The sequence below is a fragment of the Bos javanicus genome, chromosome 11 (genome assembly GCF_032452875.1).
Source record: "Bos javanicus breed banteng chromosome 11, ARS-OSU_banteng_1.0, whole genome shotgun sequence".
Lineage (NCBI taxonomy): Eukaryota > Metazoa > Chordata > Mammalia > Artiodactyla > Bovidae > Bos > Bos javanicus.
The window spans coordinates 95,902,004-95,923,685 of NC_083878.1; the positions used below are offsets into that span (position 1 = coordinate 95,902,004).

General features: G+C 40.4%; 1 protein-coding gene across 7 annotated transcripts in view; it reads left to right on the plus strand.

The window, feature by feature from the left end:
- Positions 1-21,682, plus strand: part of GAPVD1 (GTPase activating protein and VPS9 domains 1) — a 75,132-nt gene that overhangs the window by 16,650 nt on the left and 36,800 nt on the right. For all 7 annotated transcript variants that reach the window (XM_061433501.1, XM_061433506.1, XM_061433504.1 and 4 more), the window contains exons 2-6: positions 14,796-15,013; positions 16,270-17,113; positions 18,843-18,929; positions 19,881-20,015; positions 20,165-20,354. In XM_061433501.1, the coding sequence (XP_061289485.1) occupies positions 14,829-15,013; positions 16,270-17,113; positions 18,843-18,929; positions 19,881-20,015; positions 20,165-20,354 (1,441 nt within the window). In that variant the 5' untranslated portion in view covers positions 14,796-14,828. The remainder of the gene's footprint in view (positions 1-14,795; positions 15,014-16,269; positions 17,114-18,842; positions 18,930-19,880; positions 20,016-20,164; positions 20,355-21,682) is intronic.

The window sequence follows — 21,682 nt, forward strand, 5'->3', positions numbered from 1 at the left end:
AGGAATAAATGTTAATTTTGAGCGTGTAGTATTTTTAATGTTTTCAGTACAGTGTGCTTATTGTAGTTAACATGTATTGATGCTTTTCATAGTATTTACCTCTCCTCTTTTCCTGTCCATCAGAGACTACATGCTTGTTCTTCCTATGTTATTTCTACCTCTGCTTACGAGGTTTCTAACATGAATATGTTACTGAAATGCCTTTTTCATTCATATATTCATTAGCAGATGTGTACTGATGTGCATGATGTGATGGATTCTAGTCAGTGTGAACAGAACTGGAAACAAATTGGGCATAAATCCCTCCTCTTAGGGAGTGTATATTTTCTTGGGGAGATGGTGAATACATAAGGTAGATAAGTGAAATGTATAGTAACCAGTGCTAACAAGTCAATCCTGAGATCAGTCCTGAATATTCATTGGGAGGACTGATGCTGAAGCTGAAGCTCCAGTACTTTGGCCACCTGATGCGAAGAACTGTCTCATTGGAAAAGACCCTGATGCTGGGAAAGATTGAAGGCAGGAGGGGTAGGGGACAGCAGAGGTTGAGATGATTGGATGGCATCACCAATTCAAGAGACGTGAGTTTGAGCAAGCTCCAGGAGTTGGTGATGATCAGGGAAGTCTGGTGTGCTCCAGTCCATGGGGTTTGCAAAGCGTTGGACACGACTGAGTGAGTGAACTGAACAAGAAAAATGAAATCAGGGAGACATAAAATGAGCATGTGACTGAGTGAGGGTTGGAATTTAGGTAGGGTGGACGAGAAAGACTTCACTGAAGGTGACTCTAAGACCCAAAGGAAGTAAGAGACCCGGGTGGGAAGCAGGTGCAAAGATACTGGAGTGGAAGTATGCCCGGCAGGTTTGAGAATCGGGCTGAAACAGAATGAATGTGGGGGTTGATAGGAGAGTGATCTGATGTCCTTCTTTGTGTGTCTTGATGAAATTATTAATAGTGTCTGCTTTCATTCCCAGTAGTGTCCCAGTTTGGACGGGAAGTTGTGTGGTCTGGTAATAGGAGGTGAAGTCAGAGAGCCAAAGGGGAATAGAGGTAGACCACGGAGAGCCAAGAAAAGAAGCTTTTGGCGGATTTTAAGTACAATGATGTTATTTGACTTAGGCTTTCACAGGCTTTCACTTAGGCTCACTGTGTTGAGAATAGGCCGAGAGCAAAGACCGAAGCAGGGAGCCTGTGGAAAATCGCTTCCGATGCTTCGGTTTTCTCAGTGAAGTAGGAGGCAAGGGGCTGAGAATAAGGAGAGGGGAAGAAGTTGGAGATCTGAGGAGAGAGGATGGTATGGATTCATTGCCTGGGGGATTGGGGAGTGGTGGAGGGACTTGGGGGAGTACCAGTGCGTGTGCCATGCGTCAGTGAGGGCCCGTGTAGGGTTTGTGATCGTGAGTTTGAAGTGATGCTAGCATGGTTGTGTATGTCGGTTTTCTCATTCACAGGTATAAAGTAGGAGTTGGGAGAGCATTAGATTCAACTGGAATTGAGGGTTAGTCAAGTGAGGGCAAATTGCGGGCTTCCCAGGCAGCGCTAGTGATAAAGAACCTGCCTGCCAGTGCAGGGAGATGTACTAGATGCAGGTTCGATCCCTGGGTCGGGAAGATCCCCTGGAGGAGCACAATCCACTCCAGTATTTTTGCCTGGAGAATCCCATGGACAGAGGAGCCTGGCAGGCTACAGTCCATAGGGTCACAAAGAGTCGGACACGACTAAAGAACTTAGCATGCGTGCACGGAGCAAGTTGAGAGTGCATTCGGCAAGTGATCATAATGACTGACTATGGGGTTTATGCTAGTTGGGTAAGGAGGGAAACAGGGACAGGAGGAGGCTGAAGGTTAGTTATAAAAAAAAAAAATATATATATATATATATAAAATAGGCTTAATGGCTTGAAATTCTTGGTGGGGTCAAACAGTCATTGGAGTTTGAGTGTTGTAGGGGAAGGAGAGAGACTGTAGTACATGATAGCAGTAAGGGTGGGTAATAGTAGGTCATATAGTCTGATGAACTTGAAAGAAAATGCTTAGCAAGTTTACCTAGTGTTCTGGATTTATTTAAAATATGTTCACAGAAATGTCTTTGAAGACATTTTGGGTTATCGAAGGGTTTAGAAGGTGAGTTCTTGTTCAGATATTTGAAGCATTACCTTCATGTGATTTTTTATTTTTAAATATTTATTTATTTGGCCATGCTGGGTCTCAGTTGCGGACATGTGTTAATTTTTTTAAGTGAGGGTTTGCTTGAAGGTTTTGGTTTCTAAATTGCATAGATTCGTTCACATTTTGCTATGTCGTTGGAAACATTTTATGCGTCCTATCTTGAACAGAATTTCAGTTCTAATTGGACTGTGAGCTCCTTGAGATTAGGGGGCCTGGCTAGGTTCCAACAATAGTTGATAAGATATTTTGTTAAGTTGTATTAAGGCAGCAAGAAAGGTACAGTTTGAGAATCGCCAAAATATTTTCCTCTATCATTTTATTATGAAAAACTTCTAACATAAAGAAACTGTTGAAGAGTAGTACATTGATCACCGTATACCCACCAACCAGATTCATTCAACAGTGTTTATATTTTGCAGTGTTTTACAAATCTTTTAATTTTTTTTTGACCATGTACAAGTGAGTTCCAGATATCCTGACACTTCACTTCTACATACCTGAGCGTGCATCTCTGAAAAATACAGTGTTCTCCTGTGTAACCACAGGACTTTTCTGAGCCATTCTTGTAGAGATCAGGGAAATAGTAAAATGTACTGGCTGTGTCACCTCTCACCCACTTGGCCTGATGCAAGTTACTTAACGTCCCTGAGCCTTAATTCGCTTTGCTGCAAAGTTCCTATCTCAGAGGGATGTTGTGAGGATGAAGTGTGTGAAGTTCTTAGAACCACACCAGGCACAATTTTCAGTTTATAAAGTGGTTTTCTGACATAATACTCAATTCTGGTGTATACCGCCACAGCCAGCCCTTGTCACCGGAGTTGGAAACACCTGCCTCGCCATCGCCATGTACAAGTGTCAGCAAGCTGGGATTTTCTGCCTCCAGTGTCTGTCACATCTGTCCGATTCTTTCCACTGCCACTGCAGTATTTCTTGCCTATCAAGTTTGTAGTGTTTCTTCATCTAGTTCCATCCCTATCTCCTCCTCTTTCTCCTTACTGCCAGAGTTTATGTTCTCAAATATAAATTTAATTATGTTAATCCATTTAAACTCTTTCCCCATCTCCTACAGTCCAGTTTCTTTGTCTTTTCTTTTTTTTTTAACAGTCCAATTTCTTAACACTGGGTTCTGTGTGCAGTCTGTCTGTAGCCTTATCTCATTATACATTGAGTCCTCTGCATCCAGCCTCACTCTTAACACACACAAACACACATGTCCCCAAACTGTAGGAAGTCATGTGTAGTTCTCTGAATATCACACACCTCTGTGCTTTTGCTTGATTGGCTCTGTGTATCTGGAAGTCAGTTCAGTTCAGTTCAGTCACTCAGTCGTGTCCAACTCTTCGCAACCTCATGAATCGCAGCACGCCAGGCCTCCCTGTCCATCACCAACTCCCGGAGTTCACTCAGACTCACGTCCATCGAGTCAGTGATGCCATCCAGCCATCTCATCCTCTGTCGTCCCCTTCTCCTCCTGCCCCCAATCCCGCCGAGCATCAGGGTCTTTTCCAATGAGTCAACTCTTTGCATGAGGTGGCCAAAGTACTCGAGTTTCAGCTTCAGCATCATTCCCTCCAAAGAAATCCCAGGGCTGATCTCCTTCACAATGGACTGGTTGGATCTCCTTGCAGTCCAAGGGACTCTCAAGAGTCTTCTCCAGCACCACAGTTCAAAACCATCAGTTCTTTGGCACTCAGCCTTCTTCACAGTCCAACTCTCACATCCATACATGACCACTGGAAAAACCATAGCCCTGAGTAGACGGACCTTTGTTGGCAACGTACTGTCTCTGCTTTTCAATACGTTATCTAGGTTGGTCATAACTTTCCTTCCAAGGAGTAAGCGTCTTTTAATTTCATGGCTGCAGTCACCATCTTCAGTGATTTTGGAGCCCCCCAAAATAAAGTCTGACACTGTTTCCACCGTTTCCCCATCTATTTCCCATGAAGAGATGGGACCAGATGCCATGATCTTCGTTTTCTGAATGTGGAGCTTTAAGCCAACTTTTTCACTCTCCACTTTCACTTTCATCAAGAGGCTTTTTAGTTCCTCTTCACTTTCTGCCATAAGGGTGGTGTCATCTGCATATCTGAGGTTATTGATATTTCTCCCGGCAATCTTGATTCCAGCTTATGTTTCTCCCCGTCTACCATTTCTCATGATGTACTCTGCATATAAGTTAAATAAGCAGGGTGACAGTATACAGCCTTGACGGACTCCTTTTCCTATTGGAACCAGTCTGTTGTTCCATGTCCAGTTCGAACTGTTGCTTCCTGACCTGCATACAGATTTCTTAAGAGGCAGGTCAGGTGGTCTGGTATTCCATTTCTTTCAGAATTTTCGACACTTTATTGTGATCCACAGAGTCAAAGGCTTTGGCATAGTCAATAAAGCAGAAATAGATGCTTTTCTGGAACTCTCTTGCTTTTTCCATGATCCAGCGAATGTTGGCAATTTGATCTCTGGTTCCTCTGCCTTTTTAAAACCAGCTTGAACATCAGGAAATTCACAGTTCACGTATTGCTAAAGCCTGGCTTGGAGAATTTTGAACATTACTTTACTAGCGTGTGAGGTGAGTGCAATTGTGCGGTAGTTTGAGCATTCTTTGGCATTGCCTTTCTTTGGGATTGGAATGAAAACTGACCTTTTCCAGTCCTGTGGCCACTGCTGAGTTTTCCAAATTTGCTGGCATATTGAGTGCAGCACTTTCACAGCATCATCTTTCAGGATTTGAAAGAGCTCAACTGGAATTCCATCACCTCCACTAGCTTTGTTTGTAGTGATGCTTTCTAAGGCCCACTTGACTTCACATTCCAGGATCTCTGGCCATAGGTGAGTGATCACACCATCGTGGTTTTCTGGGTCGTGAGGATCTTTTTTGTACAGTTCTGTGTATTCTTGCCATCTCTTTTTAATATGTTCTGTTTCTGTTAGGTCCATACCATTTCTGTCCTTTATCGAGCCCATCCTTGCATGAAATGTTCCCTTGGTATCTCTAATTTTCTTGAAGAGAGCTCTAGTCTTTCCCATTCTGTTGTTTTCCTCTATTTCTTTGCATTGATCTTGAGGAAATCCTCTTTTTGTCTGGCAAATTCTTATCCCACCCCTGCCTCCCCGCCCAAATACTTGTCTTTGAAGACCAGACTCGGGTACCTAACTTGTCCATCACTCCTTCTCTTTTGTCCCTGCTCTACGTTGTACAGCCTTCAGCGTATAATCCATATTTTGGGGCAGCCACTAACTTGCATGTCTAATAGAATGGGGGTTCTATTAAATTAGAAAGTCCTTGAGGACTAGGTTTTATCTTTTTTTTTTTTGTATCCCTTGTACCTAATGTGTTGCTCATGCCAGGCACAAAATAAATATAGGTATTGTGTCCACGTTTTAGGAGAAAAAAGCCTGAAGTTTAGAGAATATGCATTATGTACCCAAGGTAACAGAACTATTAATGAAACATAGATATCTTTAAGAGCCCATTTCAGTTTTATTTTCATTAACTATAATACTTCTCATAATTACAACCATTTGTTCAGTGATTCTGTTCTTAGTCTGTGGATTTAGAGCCCCCTAGAGGATGTTAGAATTCCCTCATACTACAACTACTACTTATAAGTCGCTTCAGTCGTGTCCGACTCTGTGCGACCCCATAGACGGCAGCCCACCAGGCTCCCCGATCCCTGGGTTTCTCCAGGCAAGAACACTGGAGTGGGTTGCCATTTCCTTCTCCAATGCATGAAAGTGAAAAGTGAAAGTGAAGTCGCTCAGTGGTGTCCGACTCTTAGCGACGCCATGGGCTGCAGCCCACTAGGCTCCTCCGTCCATGGAATTTTCCAGGCAAGAGAACTGGAGTGAGGTGCCATTGCCTTGTGCGACGCATAGGTATAATTGATTTTATTTTTGTAGAAAATGTGGTTAAGTGGAACTGAGGTTAATATAGATTTTCAAAGTTTAATTATTGACCCCTCCAAAAAGAAATTATCTAACTTTGAGAAGGAAATGGCAGCCCACTCCAGTGTTCTTGCCTGGAGAATCCCATGGACGGAGAAGCCTGGTAGGCTGCACTCCATGGGGTCGCAGAGTCGGACACGACTGAAGCGACTTAGCAGTAGCAACTTTGAAAATGCTTGCAGCTTTCAGGGGAAAAAAACCCAGTTTGTTACTGTGAGATATACCTAAAGTTAATTTAAAAATTCTTTGATTTTTACTTAAGTTCTTTTTGTCAGAGCAGCTTGTGATAATGCCGTTAGCAAACCTGTATGAGAACTTCTGTGTTCGGCTGTGGTATTGGGGGCTGGACATACATAGGTCTAAGAGAGAATTCTCATCCTTTAAGGGGACCCTTCATTCTTGCTGGAAGGAAAATAGACATTAAAGATGAAAACAAAAAATAACAGTTCCAATGTAATGGTATGAATAAGCACTGCTTTAGGAGTTCAAAGTTAGAATTTATCAGTGGGGCAAACTGTATGGTTGGGAAGGAAGATTTCATTGAGCTAGGCCTTGAAAATGTAAAGGAGCAAATAGGATGAAGGTGAGTTGAAAATAAAAATGAAGAGGCATACGAGGGTTTGTATAGACAAATAATACTCTAAAAGTAAGGAATAAATGTTAATTTTGAGCGTGTAGTATTTTTAATGTTTTCAGTACAGTGTGCTTATTGTAGTTAACATGTATTGATGCTTTTCATAGTATTTACCTCTCCTCTTTTCCTGTCCATCAGAGACTACATGCTTGTTCTTCCTATGTTATTTCTACCTCTGCTTACGAGGTTTCTAACATGAATATGTTACTGAAATGCCTTTTTCATTCATATATTCATTAGCAGATGTGTACTGATGTGCATGATGTGATGGATTCTAGTCAGTGTGAACAGAACTGGAAACAAATTGGGCATAAATCCCTCCTCTTAGGGAGTGTATATTTTCTTGGGGAGATGGTGAATACATAAGGTAGATAAGTGAAATGTATAGTAACCAGTGCTAACAAGTCAATCCTGAGATCAGTCCTGAATATTCATTGGGAGGACTGATGCTGAAGCTGAAGCTCCAGTACTTTGGCCACCTGATGCGAAGAACTGTCTCATTGGAAAAGACCCTGATGCTGGGAAAGATTGAAGGCAGGAGGGGTAGGGGACAGCAGAGGTTGAGATGATTGGATGGCATCACCAATTCAAGAGACGTGAGTTTGAGCAAGCTCCAGGAGTTGGTGATGATCAGGGAAGTCTGGTGTGCTCCAGTCCATGGGGTTTGCAAAGCGTTGGACACGACTGAGTGAGTGAACTGAACAAGAAAAATGAAATCAGGGAGACATAAAATGAGCATGTGACTGAGTGAGGGTTGGAATTTAGGTAGGGTGGACGAGAAAGACTTCACTGAAGGTGACTCTAAGACCCAAAGGAAGTAAGAGACCCGGGTGGGAAGCAGGTGCAAAGATACTGGAGTGGAAGTATGCCCGGCAGGTTTGAGAATCGGGCTGAAACAGAATGAATGTGGGGGTTGATAGGAGAGTGATCTGATGTCCTTCTTTGTGTGTCTTGATGAAATTATTAATAGTGTCTGCTTTCATTCCCAGTAGTGTCCCAGTTTGGACGGGAAGTTGTGTGGTCTGGTAATAGGAGGTGAAGTCAGAGAGCCAAAGGGGAATAGAGGTAGACCACGGAGAGCCAAGAAAAGAAGCTTTTGGCGGATTTTAAGTACAATGATGTTATTTGACTTAGGCTTTCACAGGCTTTCACTTAGGCTCACTGTGTTGAGAATAGGCCGAGAGCAAAGACCGAAGCAGGGAGCCTGTGGAAAATCGCTTCCGATGCTTCGGTTTTCTCAGTGAAGTAGGAGGCAAGGGGCTGAGAATAAGGAGAGGGGAAGAAGTTGGAGATCTGAGGAGAGAGGATGGTATGGATTCATTGCCTGGGGGATTGGGGAGTGGTGGAGGGACTTGGGGGAGTACCAGTGCGTGTGCCATGCGTCAGTGAGGGCCCGTGTAGGGTTTGTGATCGTGAGTTTGAAGTGATGCTAGCATGGTTGTGTATGTCGGTTTTCTCATTCACAGGTATAAAGTAGGAGTTGGGAGAGCATTAGATTCAACTGGAATTGAGGGTTAGTCAAGTGAGGGCAAATTGCGGGCTTCCCAGGCAGCGCTAGTGATAAAGAACCTGCCTGCCAGTGCAGGGAGATGTACTAGATGCAGGTTTGATCCCTGGGTCGGGAAGATCCCCTGGAGGAGCACAATCCACTCCAGTATTTTTGCCTGGAGAATCCCATGGACAGAGGAGCCTGGCAGGCTACAGTCCATAGGGTCACAAAGAGTCGGACACGACTAAAGAACTTAGCATGCGTGCACGGAGCAAGTTGAGAGTGCATTCGGCAAGTGATCATAATGACTGACTATGGGGTTTATGCTAGTTGGGTAAGGAGGGAAACAGGGACAGGAGGAGGCTGAAGGTTAGTTATAAAAAAATATATATATATATATATATATAAAATAGGCTTAATGGCTTGAAATTCTTGGTGGGGTCAAACAGTCATTGGAGTTTGAGTGTTGTAGGGGAAGGAGAGAGACTGTAGTACATGATAGCAGTAAGGGTGGGTAATAGTAGGTCATATAGTCTGATGAACTTGAAAGAAAATGCTTAGCAAGTTTACCTAGTGTTCTGGATTTATTTAAAATATGTTCACAGAAATGTCTTTGAAGACATTTTGGGTTATCGAAGGGTTTAGAAGGTGAGTTCTTGTTCAGATATTTGAAGCATTACCTTCATGTGATTTTTTATTTTTAAATATTTATTTATTTGGCCATGCTGGGTCTCAGTTGCGGACATGTGTTAATTTTTTTAAGTGAGGGTTTGCTTGAAGGTTTTGGTTTCTAAATTGCATAGATTCGTTCACATTTTGCTATGTCGTTGGAAACATTTTATGCGTCCTATCTTGAACAGAATTTCAGTTCTAATTGGACTGTGAGCTCCTTGAGATTAGGGGGCCTGGCTAGGTTCCAACAATAGTTGATAAGATATTTTGTTAAGTTGTATTAAGGCAGCAAGAAAGGTACAGTTTGAGAATCGCCAAAATATTTTCCTCTATCATTTTATTATGAAAAACTTCTAACATAAAGAAACTGTTGAAGAGTAGTACATTGATCACCGTATACCCACCAACCAGATTCATTCAACAGTGTTTATATTTTGCAGTGTTTTACAAATCTTTTAATTTTTTTTTGACCATGTACAAGTGAGTTCCAGATATCCTGACACTTCACTTCTACATACCTGAGCGTGCATCTCTGAAAAATACAGTGTTCTCCTGTGTAACCACAGGACTTTTCTGAGCCATTCTTGTAGAGATCAGGGAAATAGTAAAATGTACTGGCTGTGTCACCTCTCACCCACTTGGCCTGATGCAAGTTACTTAACGTCCCTGAGCCTTAATTCGCTTTGCTGCAAAGTTCCTATCTCAGAGGGATGTTGTGAGGATGAAGTGTGTAAAGTTCTTAGAACCACACCAGGCACAATTTTCAGTTTATAAAGTGGTTTTCTGACATAATACTCAATTCTGGTGTATACCGCCACAGCCAGCCCTTGTCACCGGAGTTGGAAACACCTGCCTCGCCATCTCCATGTACAAGTGTCAGCAGGCAGGGATTTTCTGCCTCCAGTGTCTGTCACATCTGTCCGATTCTTTCCACTGCCACTGCAGTATTTCTTGCCTATCAAGTTTGTAGTGTTTCTTCATCTAGTTCCATCCCTATCTCCTCCTCTTTCTCCTTACTGCCAGAGTTTATGTTCTCAAATATAAATTTAATTATGTTAATCCATTTAAACTCTTTCCCCATCTCCTACAGTCCAGTTTCTTTGTCTTTTCTTTTTTTTTTAACAGTCCAATTTCTTAACACTGGGTTCTGTGTGCAGTCTGTCTGTAGCCTTATCTCAGTATACACTGAGTCCTCTGCATCCAGCCTCACTCTTAACACACACAAACACACATGTCCCCAAACTGTAGGAAGTCATGTGTAGTTCTCTGAATATCACACACCTCTGTGCTTTTGCTTGATTGGCTCTGTGTATCTGGAAGTCAGTTCAGTTCAGTTCAGTCACTCAGTCTTGTCCGACTCTTCGCGACCCCATGAATCACAGCACGCCAGGCCTCCCTGTCCATCACCAACTCCCGGAGTTCACTCAGACTCACGTCCATCGAGTCAGTGATGCCATCAGCCATCTCATGCTGTCATCCCCTTCTCCTCCTGCCCCCAATCCCTCCCAGCATCAGAGTCTTTTCCAGTGAGTCATCTCTTCGCATGAGGTGGCTAAAGTTACTGGAGTTTCAGCTTTAGTATCATTCCTTCCAAAGAAATCCCAGGGCTGATCTCCTTTACAATGAACTGGTTGGATCTCCTTGCAGTCCAAGGGACTCTCAAGAGTCTTCTCCAACACTACAGTTCAAAAGCATGAATTCTTCGGTGCTCAGCCTTCTTCACAGTCCAACTCTCACATCCATACATGACCACAGGAAAAACCATAGCCTTGATTAGACAGACCTTTGTTGGCAAAGTAATGTCTCTGCTTTTGAATATGCTATCTAGTTTGGTCATAACTTTCCTTCCAAGGAGTAAGCGTCTTTTAATTTCATGGCTGCAGTCACCATCTACAGTGATTTTGGAGCCCCAAAAAATAAAGTCTGAGACTGTTTCCACTGTTTCCCCATCTATTTCCCATGAAGTGATGGGACCAGATGCCATGATCTTCTTTTTCTGAATGTGGAGCTTTAAGCCAGCTTTTTCACTCTCCACTTTCACTTTCATCAAGAGGCTTTTTAGTACCTCTTCACTTTCTGCCATAAGGGTGGTGTCATCTGCATAGCTGAGGTTATTGATATTTCTCCCGGCAATCTTGATTCCAGCTTTTGCTTCTTCCAGCCCAGCGTTTCTCATGATGTACTCGGCATATAAGTTAAATAAGCAGGGTGACAGTATACAGCCTTGAAGTCCTCCTTTTCCTATTTGGAACCAGTCTGTTGTTCCATGTCCATTTGAACTGTTGCTTCCTGACCTTCATACAGATTTCTCAAGAGGCAGATCAGGTGGTCTGGTATTCCCATCTCTTTCACAATTTTCCACAGTTTCTTGTGATCCACACAGTCAAAGGCTTTGGCATAGTCAATAAAGCAGAAATAGATGTTTTTCTGGAACTCTCTTGCTTTTTCCATGATCTAGGGGATGTTGGCAATTTGATCTCTGGTTCCTCTGCCTTTTCTAAAACCAGCTTGAACATCAGGAAGTTCACAGTTCACGTATTGCTGAAGCCTGCCTTGGAGAATTTTGAGCATTACTGTACTAGTGTGTGAGATGAGTGCAATTGTGTGGTAGTTTGAGCATTCTTTGGCATTGCCTTTCTTTGGGATTGGAATGAAAACTGACCTTTTCCAGTCCTGTGGCCACTGCTGAGTTTTCCAAATTTGCTGGCATATTGAGTGCAGCACTTTCACAGCATCATCTTTCAGGATTTGAAAGAGCTCAACTGGAATTCCATCGCCTCTACTAGCTTTGTTTGTAGTGATGCTTTCTAAGGCCCACTTAACTTCACATTCCAGAATCTCTGGCCCTAGATGAGTGATCACACCATCGTGGTTTTCTGGGTCGTGAGGATCTTTTTTGTACAGTTCTTCTGTGTATTCCTGCCACCTCTTCTTAATATCTTCTGCTTCTGTTAGGTCCATACCATTTCTGTCCTTTATCGAGCCCATCCTTGCATGAAATGTTCCCTTGGTATCTCTAATTTTCTTGAAGAGAGCTCTAGTCTTTCCCATTCTGTTGTTTTCCTCTATTTCTTTGCATTGATCTTGAGGAAATCCTCTTTTTGTCTGGCAAATTCTTATCCCACCCCTGCCTCCCCGCCCAAATACTTGTCTTTGAAGACCAGACTCGGGTACCTAACTTGTCCATCACTCCTTCTCTTTTGTCCCTGCTCTACGTTGTACAGCCTTCAGCGTATAATCCATATTTTGGGGCAGCCACTAACTTGCATGTCTAATAGAATGGGGGTTCTATTAAATTAGAAAGTCCTTGAGGACTAGGTTTTATCTTTTTTTTTTTGTATCCCTTGTACCTAATGTGTTGCTCATGCCAGGCACAAAATAAATATAGGTATTGTGTCCACGTTTTAGGAGAAAAAAGCCTGAAGTTTAGAGAATATGCATTATGTACCCAAGGTAACAGAACTATTAATGAAACATAGATATCTTTAAGAGCCCATTTCAGTTTTATTTTCATTAACTATAATACTTCTCATAATTACAACCATTTGTTCAGTGATTCTGTTCTTAGTCTGTGGATTTAGAGCCCCCTAGAGGATGTTAGAATTCCCTCATACTACAACTACTACTTATAAGTCGCTTCAGTCGTGTCCGACTCTGTGCGACCCCATAGACGGCAGCCCACCAGGCTCCCCGATCCCTGGGTTTCTCCAGGCAAGAACACTGGAGTGGGTTGCCATTTCCTTCTCCAATGCATGAAAGTGAAAAGTGAAAGTGAAGTTGCTCAGTCGTGTCCGACCCTCAGTGACCCCATGGACTGCAGCCCACCAGGCTCCTCCATCCATGGGATTTTCCAGGCAAGAGAACTGGAGTGGGGTGCCATTGCCTTCTCCAGAATTCCGTCATGGAAGATTACAAAGTCATGTATGTTTTCTTTAGACTGAGTTAATAAGATTATATATGTTTGGCACCAGTTTTTTTGAATGTACATGGATGTTTTTGTGACTTAATAACGAATCATCTTGGTGAAGTAGACATATTTAAAATCTTTGAGAGGAAAGCAGTCTGAGGGACTTAATACAGGAGACTTGAATTAGTTTGCCGCCGCTGCTGCTAAGTCACTTCAGTCGTGTCTGACTCTGTGCGACCCCATAGACGGCAGCCCACCAGGCTCCCCCGTCCCTGGGATTCCCCAGGCAAGAACACTGGAGTGGGTTGCCATTTCCTTCTCCAATGCATGAAAGTGAAAAGTGAAAGTGAAGTCGCTCAGTCGTGTCCGACCCTCAGTGACCCCATGGACTGCAGCCCACCAGGCTCCTCCGTCCATGGGATTTTCCAGACAAGAGCAGTGGAGTGGGGTGCCGTTTCCTTCTCCGAAATAGTTTGCTAGGTAATTGATAAAGTACAAGAAAGTGTTTTTTTGAAAGCAGTTAAATTCAGGTTAGATGATAATACCAGAAACTTCCCTAGAAATCAGTAGTTCATTAAAATAAAGGTTAAAAATTTCTGAAATCAAACTTATTTTAAAAATTGTTGAATCTGTTTCATTTTTTAAATTTAAAAGTGTCTTTAAATATATTTCCATTGACTCTCATAATGTTTAATTCTTGGTATTTTTTTAAGTCTTAGCACAAAAATACTTATTTCATATATATAAACATATTTTCATTGGGTCTGTAAACATATTGAGAGTTCTGTGGGCTACGTTCCTCTTTCCAAAGCTGAATTCACTGCAAATTATAGTTTATCAATTCCAAATAAATCCATTATGAATTTGTTTGGTTGGGACATTTTAAAAAAGATTTTTAATATATTTCTTTCCTTTAAATTTGTTTTTATTTGGAGGGGGACAGTTGTCCCCACAACTTTATTGAAGTATAATTGACATAGCATTGTGTAAGTTTAAGTTATATAATAACGATTTGGTACACATATATTGCAAAAGTTTGCCACAGTGAAGTTAGTTAATGCATCCTTCACCTCATGTAATTACCATTTTCTTGTTATTATGATGAGATCATTTAAAGCTTTACTCTCATAGCAGCTTTTAAGTATACAATCTTAATGTTTAATTCTTTAAAAAATTTTTTATTCAGGTATAGATTCAACATTGATTTAAATGTAAATTCAACATATTCAAGTGTAAATTCCGCATTGATGTACAGTGTTGTGAAGTAACTCAGATATAAGTATTCTTTCCCATTACGGTTTATCGCAGGGCATTGAATATCGTTCCCTGTGCTATACAGTGGGACCTTGTTTATTCATCTTGTATGTAACAGTTTGCATCTGCTGATCCCGAACTCCCAGTCCTTCTCTTCCCCACCACTAATGTTTAATTCTTAATGAGGAGCATTTTTCTAACTTAATGACTGCTGTCTGGACACAACGTTGTATTCTGCTATCTGGGCCACAAACGCTTCTACTGCTGATATAAAACATTTGTGGTCTGGCAGGCATTCTAACTTCAAGGGTATAGCTTAAATAATAATGCTCTAAAATATGTGTGCTATTTTTATCAGTTTGTTTAGCTACTAGATGAACAAGAATTGTGTGATTTCATTCATTCCTGTGGCACATACTTCTTTACCTCCTGGCGTGAGCCAAGCCCTCTCCTTAGCCCCGAAATTACAGCTGTAAGTCGACAAAGCAGACAAGCCTTGGTCTTGGCAGTCCTTGCCTTTCAGTGGGGAAGCCCCACTCTAAGCATCTTGAACATGCATGTAATATATGCTGAGTAGGGGCAAATGCTTAATAAAAGGTCAGAAGAGGGAGTAAGAAGTGATTTTCTCTGTTTCAGAATGAGTTGTTTTAGAAGAGCTTTCTCAATAGACATTTGAGCAGAGAGACCCGAAAATAAAAATAATTTTTTTTTCTTTTTTACTCTTAGTGATCAGCCTTTGTACCTTCTCCACGTTTGAAGATGGTGAAGCTAGATATTCATACTCTGGCCCATCACCTCAAGCAGGAACGCTTATACGTGAACTCTGAGAAACAGCTCATTCAGAGGCTTAATGCAGATGTACTTAAGACAGCCGAAAAGTTGTATCGTACAGCATGGATTGCTAAGCAGCAGAGAATTAATTTGGATCGGCTTATCATCACCAGGTAAAGAAAAGGTTTTGAGTTCAGAAATTTTATAAACCGCTATAATTCTGCTTATGGCAGTTACATAACTGCTAACTGCAAATAAACACATATATTTCTAACAAAGTGCATCGTTTAAGATAACTTAAATCAGCATCCCAATGGTGAGTCTTTGCTTATTTTGTTTATTAATTAATGTATTGACCTAAGCACTGTTGTAGAGAATTACAACTTCAGCATTAATATTTTATACCACAGCGTTTAATTTTGTACATTGGCATTATATGACATTTTATTTGTATAGAGAGTAAGTTATCTTGTTTCCTACTTTTCTCCTAATATTATTTAAAATATACATTTTCATGTTTTGCTATTGTGTATCTACTTTGCAGTTTTAGAAACCTCATTTTTCACTGTGTTAATACTTCATTATTCTATTGTTCCAAGAAGCAATTTTTTTTTTTTTTTGGCTGCACCACAGGGCATGTGGGATCTTAGTTCCCCAACCAGGGATTGCACTCATGCCCCCTGCAGTGGAAGTGTGGATTCTTAACCACTGGACCACCAGGGAAGTCCCTCAAGAAGCGGTTTTTAAGTTTAGAAATACTGACGCTGTGGTATACTGTCTAGAAAAGAAGACAGACATAAAAGAGTACATACTCTATGATTTCATAAATATGAAATTCAAAAAAATGCAGGACTAATCTTCACTCCTAAAGGAAATCAACCCTGAATATTCATTGGAAGGACTGATTCTGAAGCTGAAGCTCCAATACTGATGCAAAGAGCTGACTCATTGGAAAAGACCCTGGTGCTGGGAAAGATAGAAGGCAGGAGGAGAAGGGGACGACAGAAGATGAGACGGTTGGATGGCATCACTGACTCAGTGGACATGAGTTTGAGCAAACTCTGGGAGATGGTGAAGGACAGGGAAGCCTGACATGCCGTAGTCCATGGGGGTCGCAAAGAGTTGGACATGACTGAGCGACTGAACAACAACAACAATCTTCAATGATAGAAATCAGAATAACGGTTATTTCTCAATATTTTTCATGGAACCTGATTTAATATGAGAAATCTGTTCTCCTTTGTACTTTTTGGTTTTGACTTTCTTTACATATTCAGGTGCTGGTGGTCTAAAAGATTTTAGCAATTCCTAGTGATCTCATTGGTGAGACTGTAACCAACTCACGTTTCCATGCTTCAGTATAGTATATGTGTTATATTATTATTGTTGTTAATTTTATTATTTTGCTTGTTTGCTCTTTTTTTTTTAGTGCTGAAGCTTCCCCTGCTGAATGTTGCCAACATGCTAAGATTTTGGAAGACACACAGTTTGTTGATGGGTATAAGCAACTGGGATTTCAGGAGACTGCTTATGGAGAATTCTTGAGTCGACTAAGGGAAAATCCTCGTCTTATTGCCTCCTCCTTGGTTGCTGGAGAGAAACTTAATCAGGAGAACACACAGAGTGTCATTTACACAGTTTTTACCTCTCTCTATGGCAACTGCATTATGCAAGAAGATGAAAGCTACCTCCTTCAGGTGTTGAGATACTTGATTGAATTTGAACTTAAAGAAAGTGACAACCCCAGAAGACTTTTGAGGAGAGGAACCTGTGCCTTCAGCATCTTATTTAAACTTTTTTCTGAAGGACTGTTTTCTGCCAAACTTTTCCTCACAGCTACTTTACATGAGCCGATCATGCAACTGCTTGTTGAAGACGAAGATCACCTGGAGACAGACCCAAACAAGCTGATTGAGAGGTTCTCCCCAGCTCAACAGGAAAAACTCTTTGGAGAGAAAGGCTCAGACAGGTTTAGGCAGAAGGTTCAAGAGATGGTGGATTCCAATGAGGCCAAACTTGTGGCCTTGGTGAACAAATTTATTGGTTATCTCAAACAGAACACTTACTGCTTCCCACATAGTCTGAGGTGGATTGTGTCACAGATGTACAAAACTCTCTCCTGTGTAGACAGACTGGAAGTTGGGGAGGTCAGGGCCATGTGCACTGACCTCCTGTTGGCCTGCTTCATTTGTCCTGCAGTCGTCAATCCAGAACAGTATGGAATAATCTCCGACGCTCCCATTAATGAGGTGGCGAGATTTAACCTGATGCAGGTATGCTTTTCCTGGGCATTCAGTGTGAAACCAGTTGATTGGGCATTGGGGTGGGAACGGAAAGTATGATGACATTGTTCGTATATTCTTAACATTCTTTTCCCCAAAGTGTCCCAAATATTTGCTTCTTAAGTTTTGTGTTCATTTTTAAATGGAGTCCTCACACACTTTAAATATTTAGATGATTCCATTTTCTAGAACAAGGCCACCATCCCTTTCCCATGATTTCACAATTCAGAATGGTTAAAAACTGAGGTGGTCTTTTATACTTCCTTTGGTAGCAAAACCTATCCTGAACTAACAAGAGGCTGTTTATAGTCCATTTCGTGTTAATGAGTATTTGTGTTTTGCTGCGGGAATGTTAATGTATCTGATTATAGGATGCCACCCTAAATACTGGGCATGTTACGTATGTATGTTACCAGCCTTTCTAAAATCTCCAGATTTTGAAATCTGAAACTCTTCTGGACCTAAACGTTTTCAAAAGAAGATTTTTGGGTCTATGTTAGCACTTTTTTCCCCCCTAATCATCTAAACTACTGAAATCATGTTTTTATTTCTTAAGGGATTCTTTTAATTATATGTTATTCCCAGAAATACTGTGAAGAAGATAGAGTTTATTTGGAATACCATATATCTTATCTTTGGATGATTATTTTTTTAATGATAAGCTTTTTTTTCATGATTAGTTCTGTCATTTTGGGGTGTTTAGAAATTACATAGACATCCCTAAAATAAAATTAGAATTTCTTTGTCATCTCTGAAACACTAAATTTATTCTTACGATAACATCATTATAGTTTTATTTTTGTCATTCCAGTAGAGATAGAATCACATGCTTTCAAAATGAGTAAAAAGAGGGATTGTCCCAGATTTGAAGATGATGCTATATGATAACTTTCAGCAAAATATCTTTAGAGAGTAGATTAACAGTTCACTTTTTGCAGTAAGGATCCGGCTCTGAGAGTTAATATTTACTTTCAAAACAGCTTATGTTCTGTAGGAATTATTTGCTTTCAAGTCTAGAAAAAATGTTTTACCTTGAGTACTTTATGAACTATAGAAAAAAGTACTTAATAATAACTTGAGATAGTTTGTCAGCTTTTACAAATTAAGTTTTTAAAGATACGGTAAGTACAGCAGCAGAAACAAAGGTCATGTACCTTCATTTCCTATTGTCGATATAATATGCATTAAAGACAAAGCAAAATTTTCTACTTATTCATTATAGCTCAGTATAAACATAATAAAATACAGTGGGCTTCCCTGGTGGCTCAGTGGTAAAGAATCTGCCTGCCAGTGTAGGAGACACGGGTTTGATCCCTGGTCTGGGAAGATCCCACTTGCTGGGAAGCAGCTGGATGCGTGCACCTCAACTACTGAGCCCTTGCACTCTAGAGCCTGTGCTCTGCCTCCAGAGAAGCCACCGCACTGCAACTCAAGAGAAGCCTCGGCTCATTGCAACTAGAGAAAAAGCCTGTGCGGCAATGAAGACGCAGTCTAGCCAAAAATAAATAAATAAATAAAAATGTAAAAAACAGAAGTCCTTAAAATATAGTAAAAGCTGACAGAGTCAAGATGCATATTTTATTGGGGATCCCATTTTGTATGCTTGGTTAGGTGATGTGAATATTCTTATGAAACAGATTTTTAGAGTAGAATGGAGATGCTTTCACAGTGGGGACTGTCTCTCCAGCCTGCGTCTTCCCACCTCTGTTCTGGGTTGCAGGTTGGCCGCCTTTTGCAGCAATTAGCAATGACTGGCTCTGAAGAGGGAGATCCCCGGACAAAGAGCAGCCTTGGAAAATTTGACAAAGTAAGAGTGGATCCTATGTCATGTGAAGGACTCTGTATGGAAAGTTCTGCTAAAATATTAGTGAACCTAACTGTTCTCTTTATTAAATCTTATCTCTCAGTGATGTATAAATTAAATATTCTTTTTAATTATGCTTGGTTTGGCTGTAGAGGATACAATGTTGGATCAGTAGCATTTAAAGGAAGATGTCATCAAAGATTACTAATGCTCACTTGCTGAAATGTTGAGGCGATGCCATTGTAATGAGAGCCAAACAGCTGTTAAGATTATTTTTTAAAGTTCGATTTTTAAAAATTGTTACAAAATTAAGTCTATGAATATATGAATCAGCAATGATTGATAATTTTAAATGGATTTCATAAGTTAACGTGGCATTGTTCAGTTGATTTAACTAAATAAAAATTTATCATATTTTTAGTAGGCTGTACATTCAACCTAGATTAAAATTCAAAGGTTATGTAGTGAAGTTTCCCTTCCACCTCTGATCTCTAACCTTCATTTCCTCTTCTAAAGGTTCTTTATATTACCAATCTTCTGTGCGTCCTTCAAGAAGTCTATGTGTATATTCCTAATATATTTTTAGGAATATGTTTTCCTAATTACAAGTGGTAGGACTGTGTGTACTGTGTGCCTCATGTTTATTTCACATACCAGACTATCTTGTTGATTATTTTATATCAATTTATAGAGTTTAATTTTTTTCAAATATTGGGTTTAATATAATTTTCAAGAAGAAAAGCTTTCTACGTGCTTCTTTGTCTTAATCAGAAATTTTGTTCCCTTACTTTATTGTTTTAAATTTATTTATTTTAATTGGAGGCTAATTACAGTGTTGTGTTGGTTTTGCCATACATTGACATGAGTCCGCCACGGGTGTACATGTGTCCCCATCTGTTCCCTTACTTTAAAGGGAGAGTGTTTCACAGTGGTTTTTTTCTCCTGTTTGAACAGAGCTGTGTTGCTGCTTTCCTTGATGTTGTGATTGGAGGCCGTGCAGTGGAGACCCCGCCAATGTCCTCCGTTAATCTCCTGGAAGGGTTGAGCAGAACTGTGGTTTATATAACCTACAGTCAGCTTATTACTCTGGTAATGGCTTTATTCTGTAATAGAATTTTTTTTCCTCAAAAGTCATTTATCTAAACGTGGGCAGACCCATGGATGAATACATTGTGTGAGAAATATACACTGTTTGAAAAATTGATCTCACAAGCTAATGTCCTTTTTACTTTTGCCAGGTGAATTTTATGAAGAGTGTGATGTCTGGAGATCAACTGAGAGAAGACAGAATGGCTCTTGACAACTTACTGGCAAATCTACCGCAGGCAAAGCCGGGAAAAAGCAGCAGTCTGGAAATGACCCCCTACAGTACTCCTCAGCTGTCTCCAGCAGCCACTCCAGCAAATAAAAAGAATCGGTTGCCTATAGGTAAAGAGAATTTCTCATATTGAGGCTTTCCTTTAAATTGAATGTTTCTTTATTAGGCTAGGCTATTGCTTAGTGATTGGGGGTATAGTTTTCAGTAATTTGGAGAAGCTCTTCTCTTCATTTTTACTGGGAGTAATTCAGGTTTTAACATTAAAAAAATATTGCACCAGATTAGTTAAAGTTCATCAGTAGGCTTTAGCTTTATCTAGACATACTTTTCATAATTGATTGGAATCATGGCCCTTACAGTATACTTATATTTCAGTGTCTTGGACAATTTTGAAAATGTGATTTGCTCTAAGTGGTCATTATTTGAATTAGGTAGACCTCTTCTTTCCATAAAGTTCTAAATAATATAATAAAATAATATTATTTTAGAAGTTTTCTATTGGTAAAGTTGAAAATATATAGTTACTATTTTTCATTATTAGTAATAGTCAATCTTTTATGACTGAGTTAAAATCTTTGCTATTTTATGAAATAAGGCAAAACTTTCATTTTATTTTGTCAAGCATATTAAGAACTGGGCTTCCCAGATGGCTTAGTGGTAAAGAATCCACCTGTAATGCAGGAGACACAGGAGACATGGATTCAATCCCTGGGTCAGGAAGATCCCCTGGAGTAGAAAATGGTAACCCACTCCAGTATCCTTGCCTGGAAAATTCCACAGACAGAGGAACCTGGTGGGCTACAGTCCACGGGGTCACAAAGAATCAGACATAACTGAGCATACACATCAGTAGGAATGTGGCATCATATTCTTCAAGTCTTTGGCTTTCGTCATCCCAAAATGTCAATTTTCAGAACTAGAGAAAGAAAAAAGTAAAACTTGACATTCAGTATTATAGTCTTATTTGCGGGGTTTTTTTTTTTAGCATTAAGAAACAAGTGGTGTTTGGTAAACCAGAGATTTTTTTTTCTTCCATGATTCACTCGTGTACATTAGTTCTTTCATTTCTTGTCATTCAGAAGTGTCATTATATAAAAGGAAAAGTATCATGGAAAGTAAACTTCAAATGTTTGCCCGTTGTGATTTTGTACAGTTGTGTGACCTGGTCGTTGAACTTACTTCCTATTGTAAGAGATATGTCCGTTATTCAGAGGGTCGATTTTCTTTCTGTTTAATGCCTTCGCAACCCAGGACAACAGTTAGCAGCCATCACTGCCTGGGATTCCTCAGCCACCAGTCTTACTGCTCATATTACTCTAGTAACCCCGTTTGGTGGGTAATAGGCTGTTCCTCTTCTTACACAACTTTTATTTAAGAAATAGTTTATGAAATCGTGCTCCATGTGCATGTTGCTTTTGCTTTATGTAAATTGCTACAT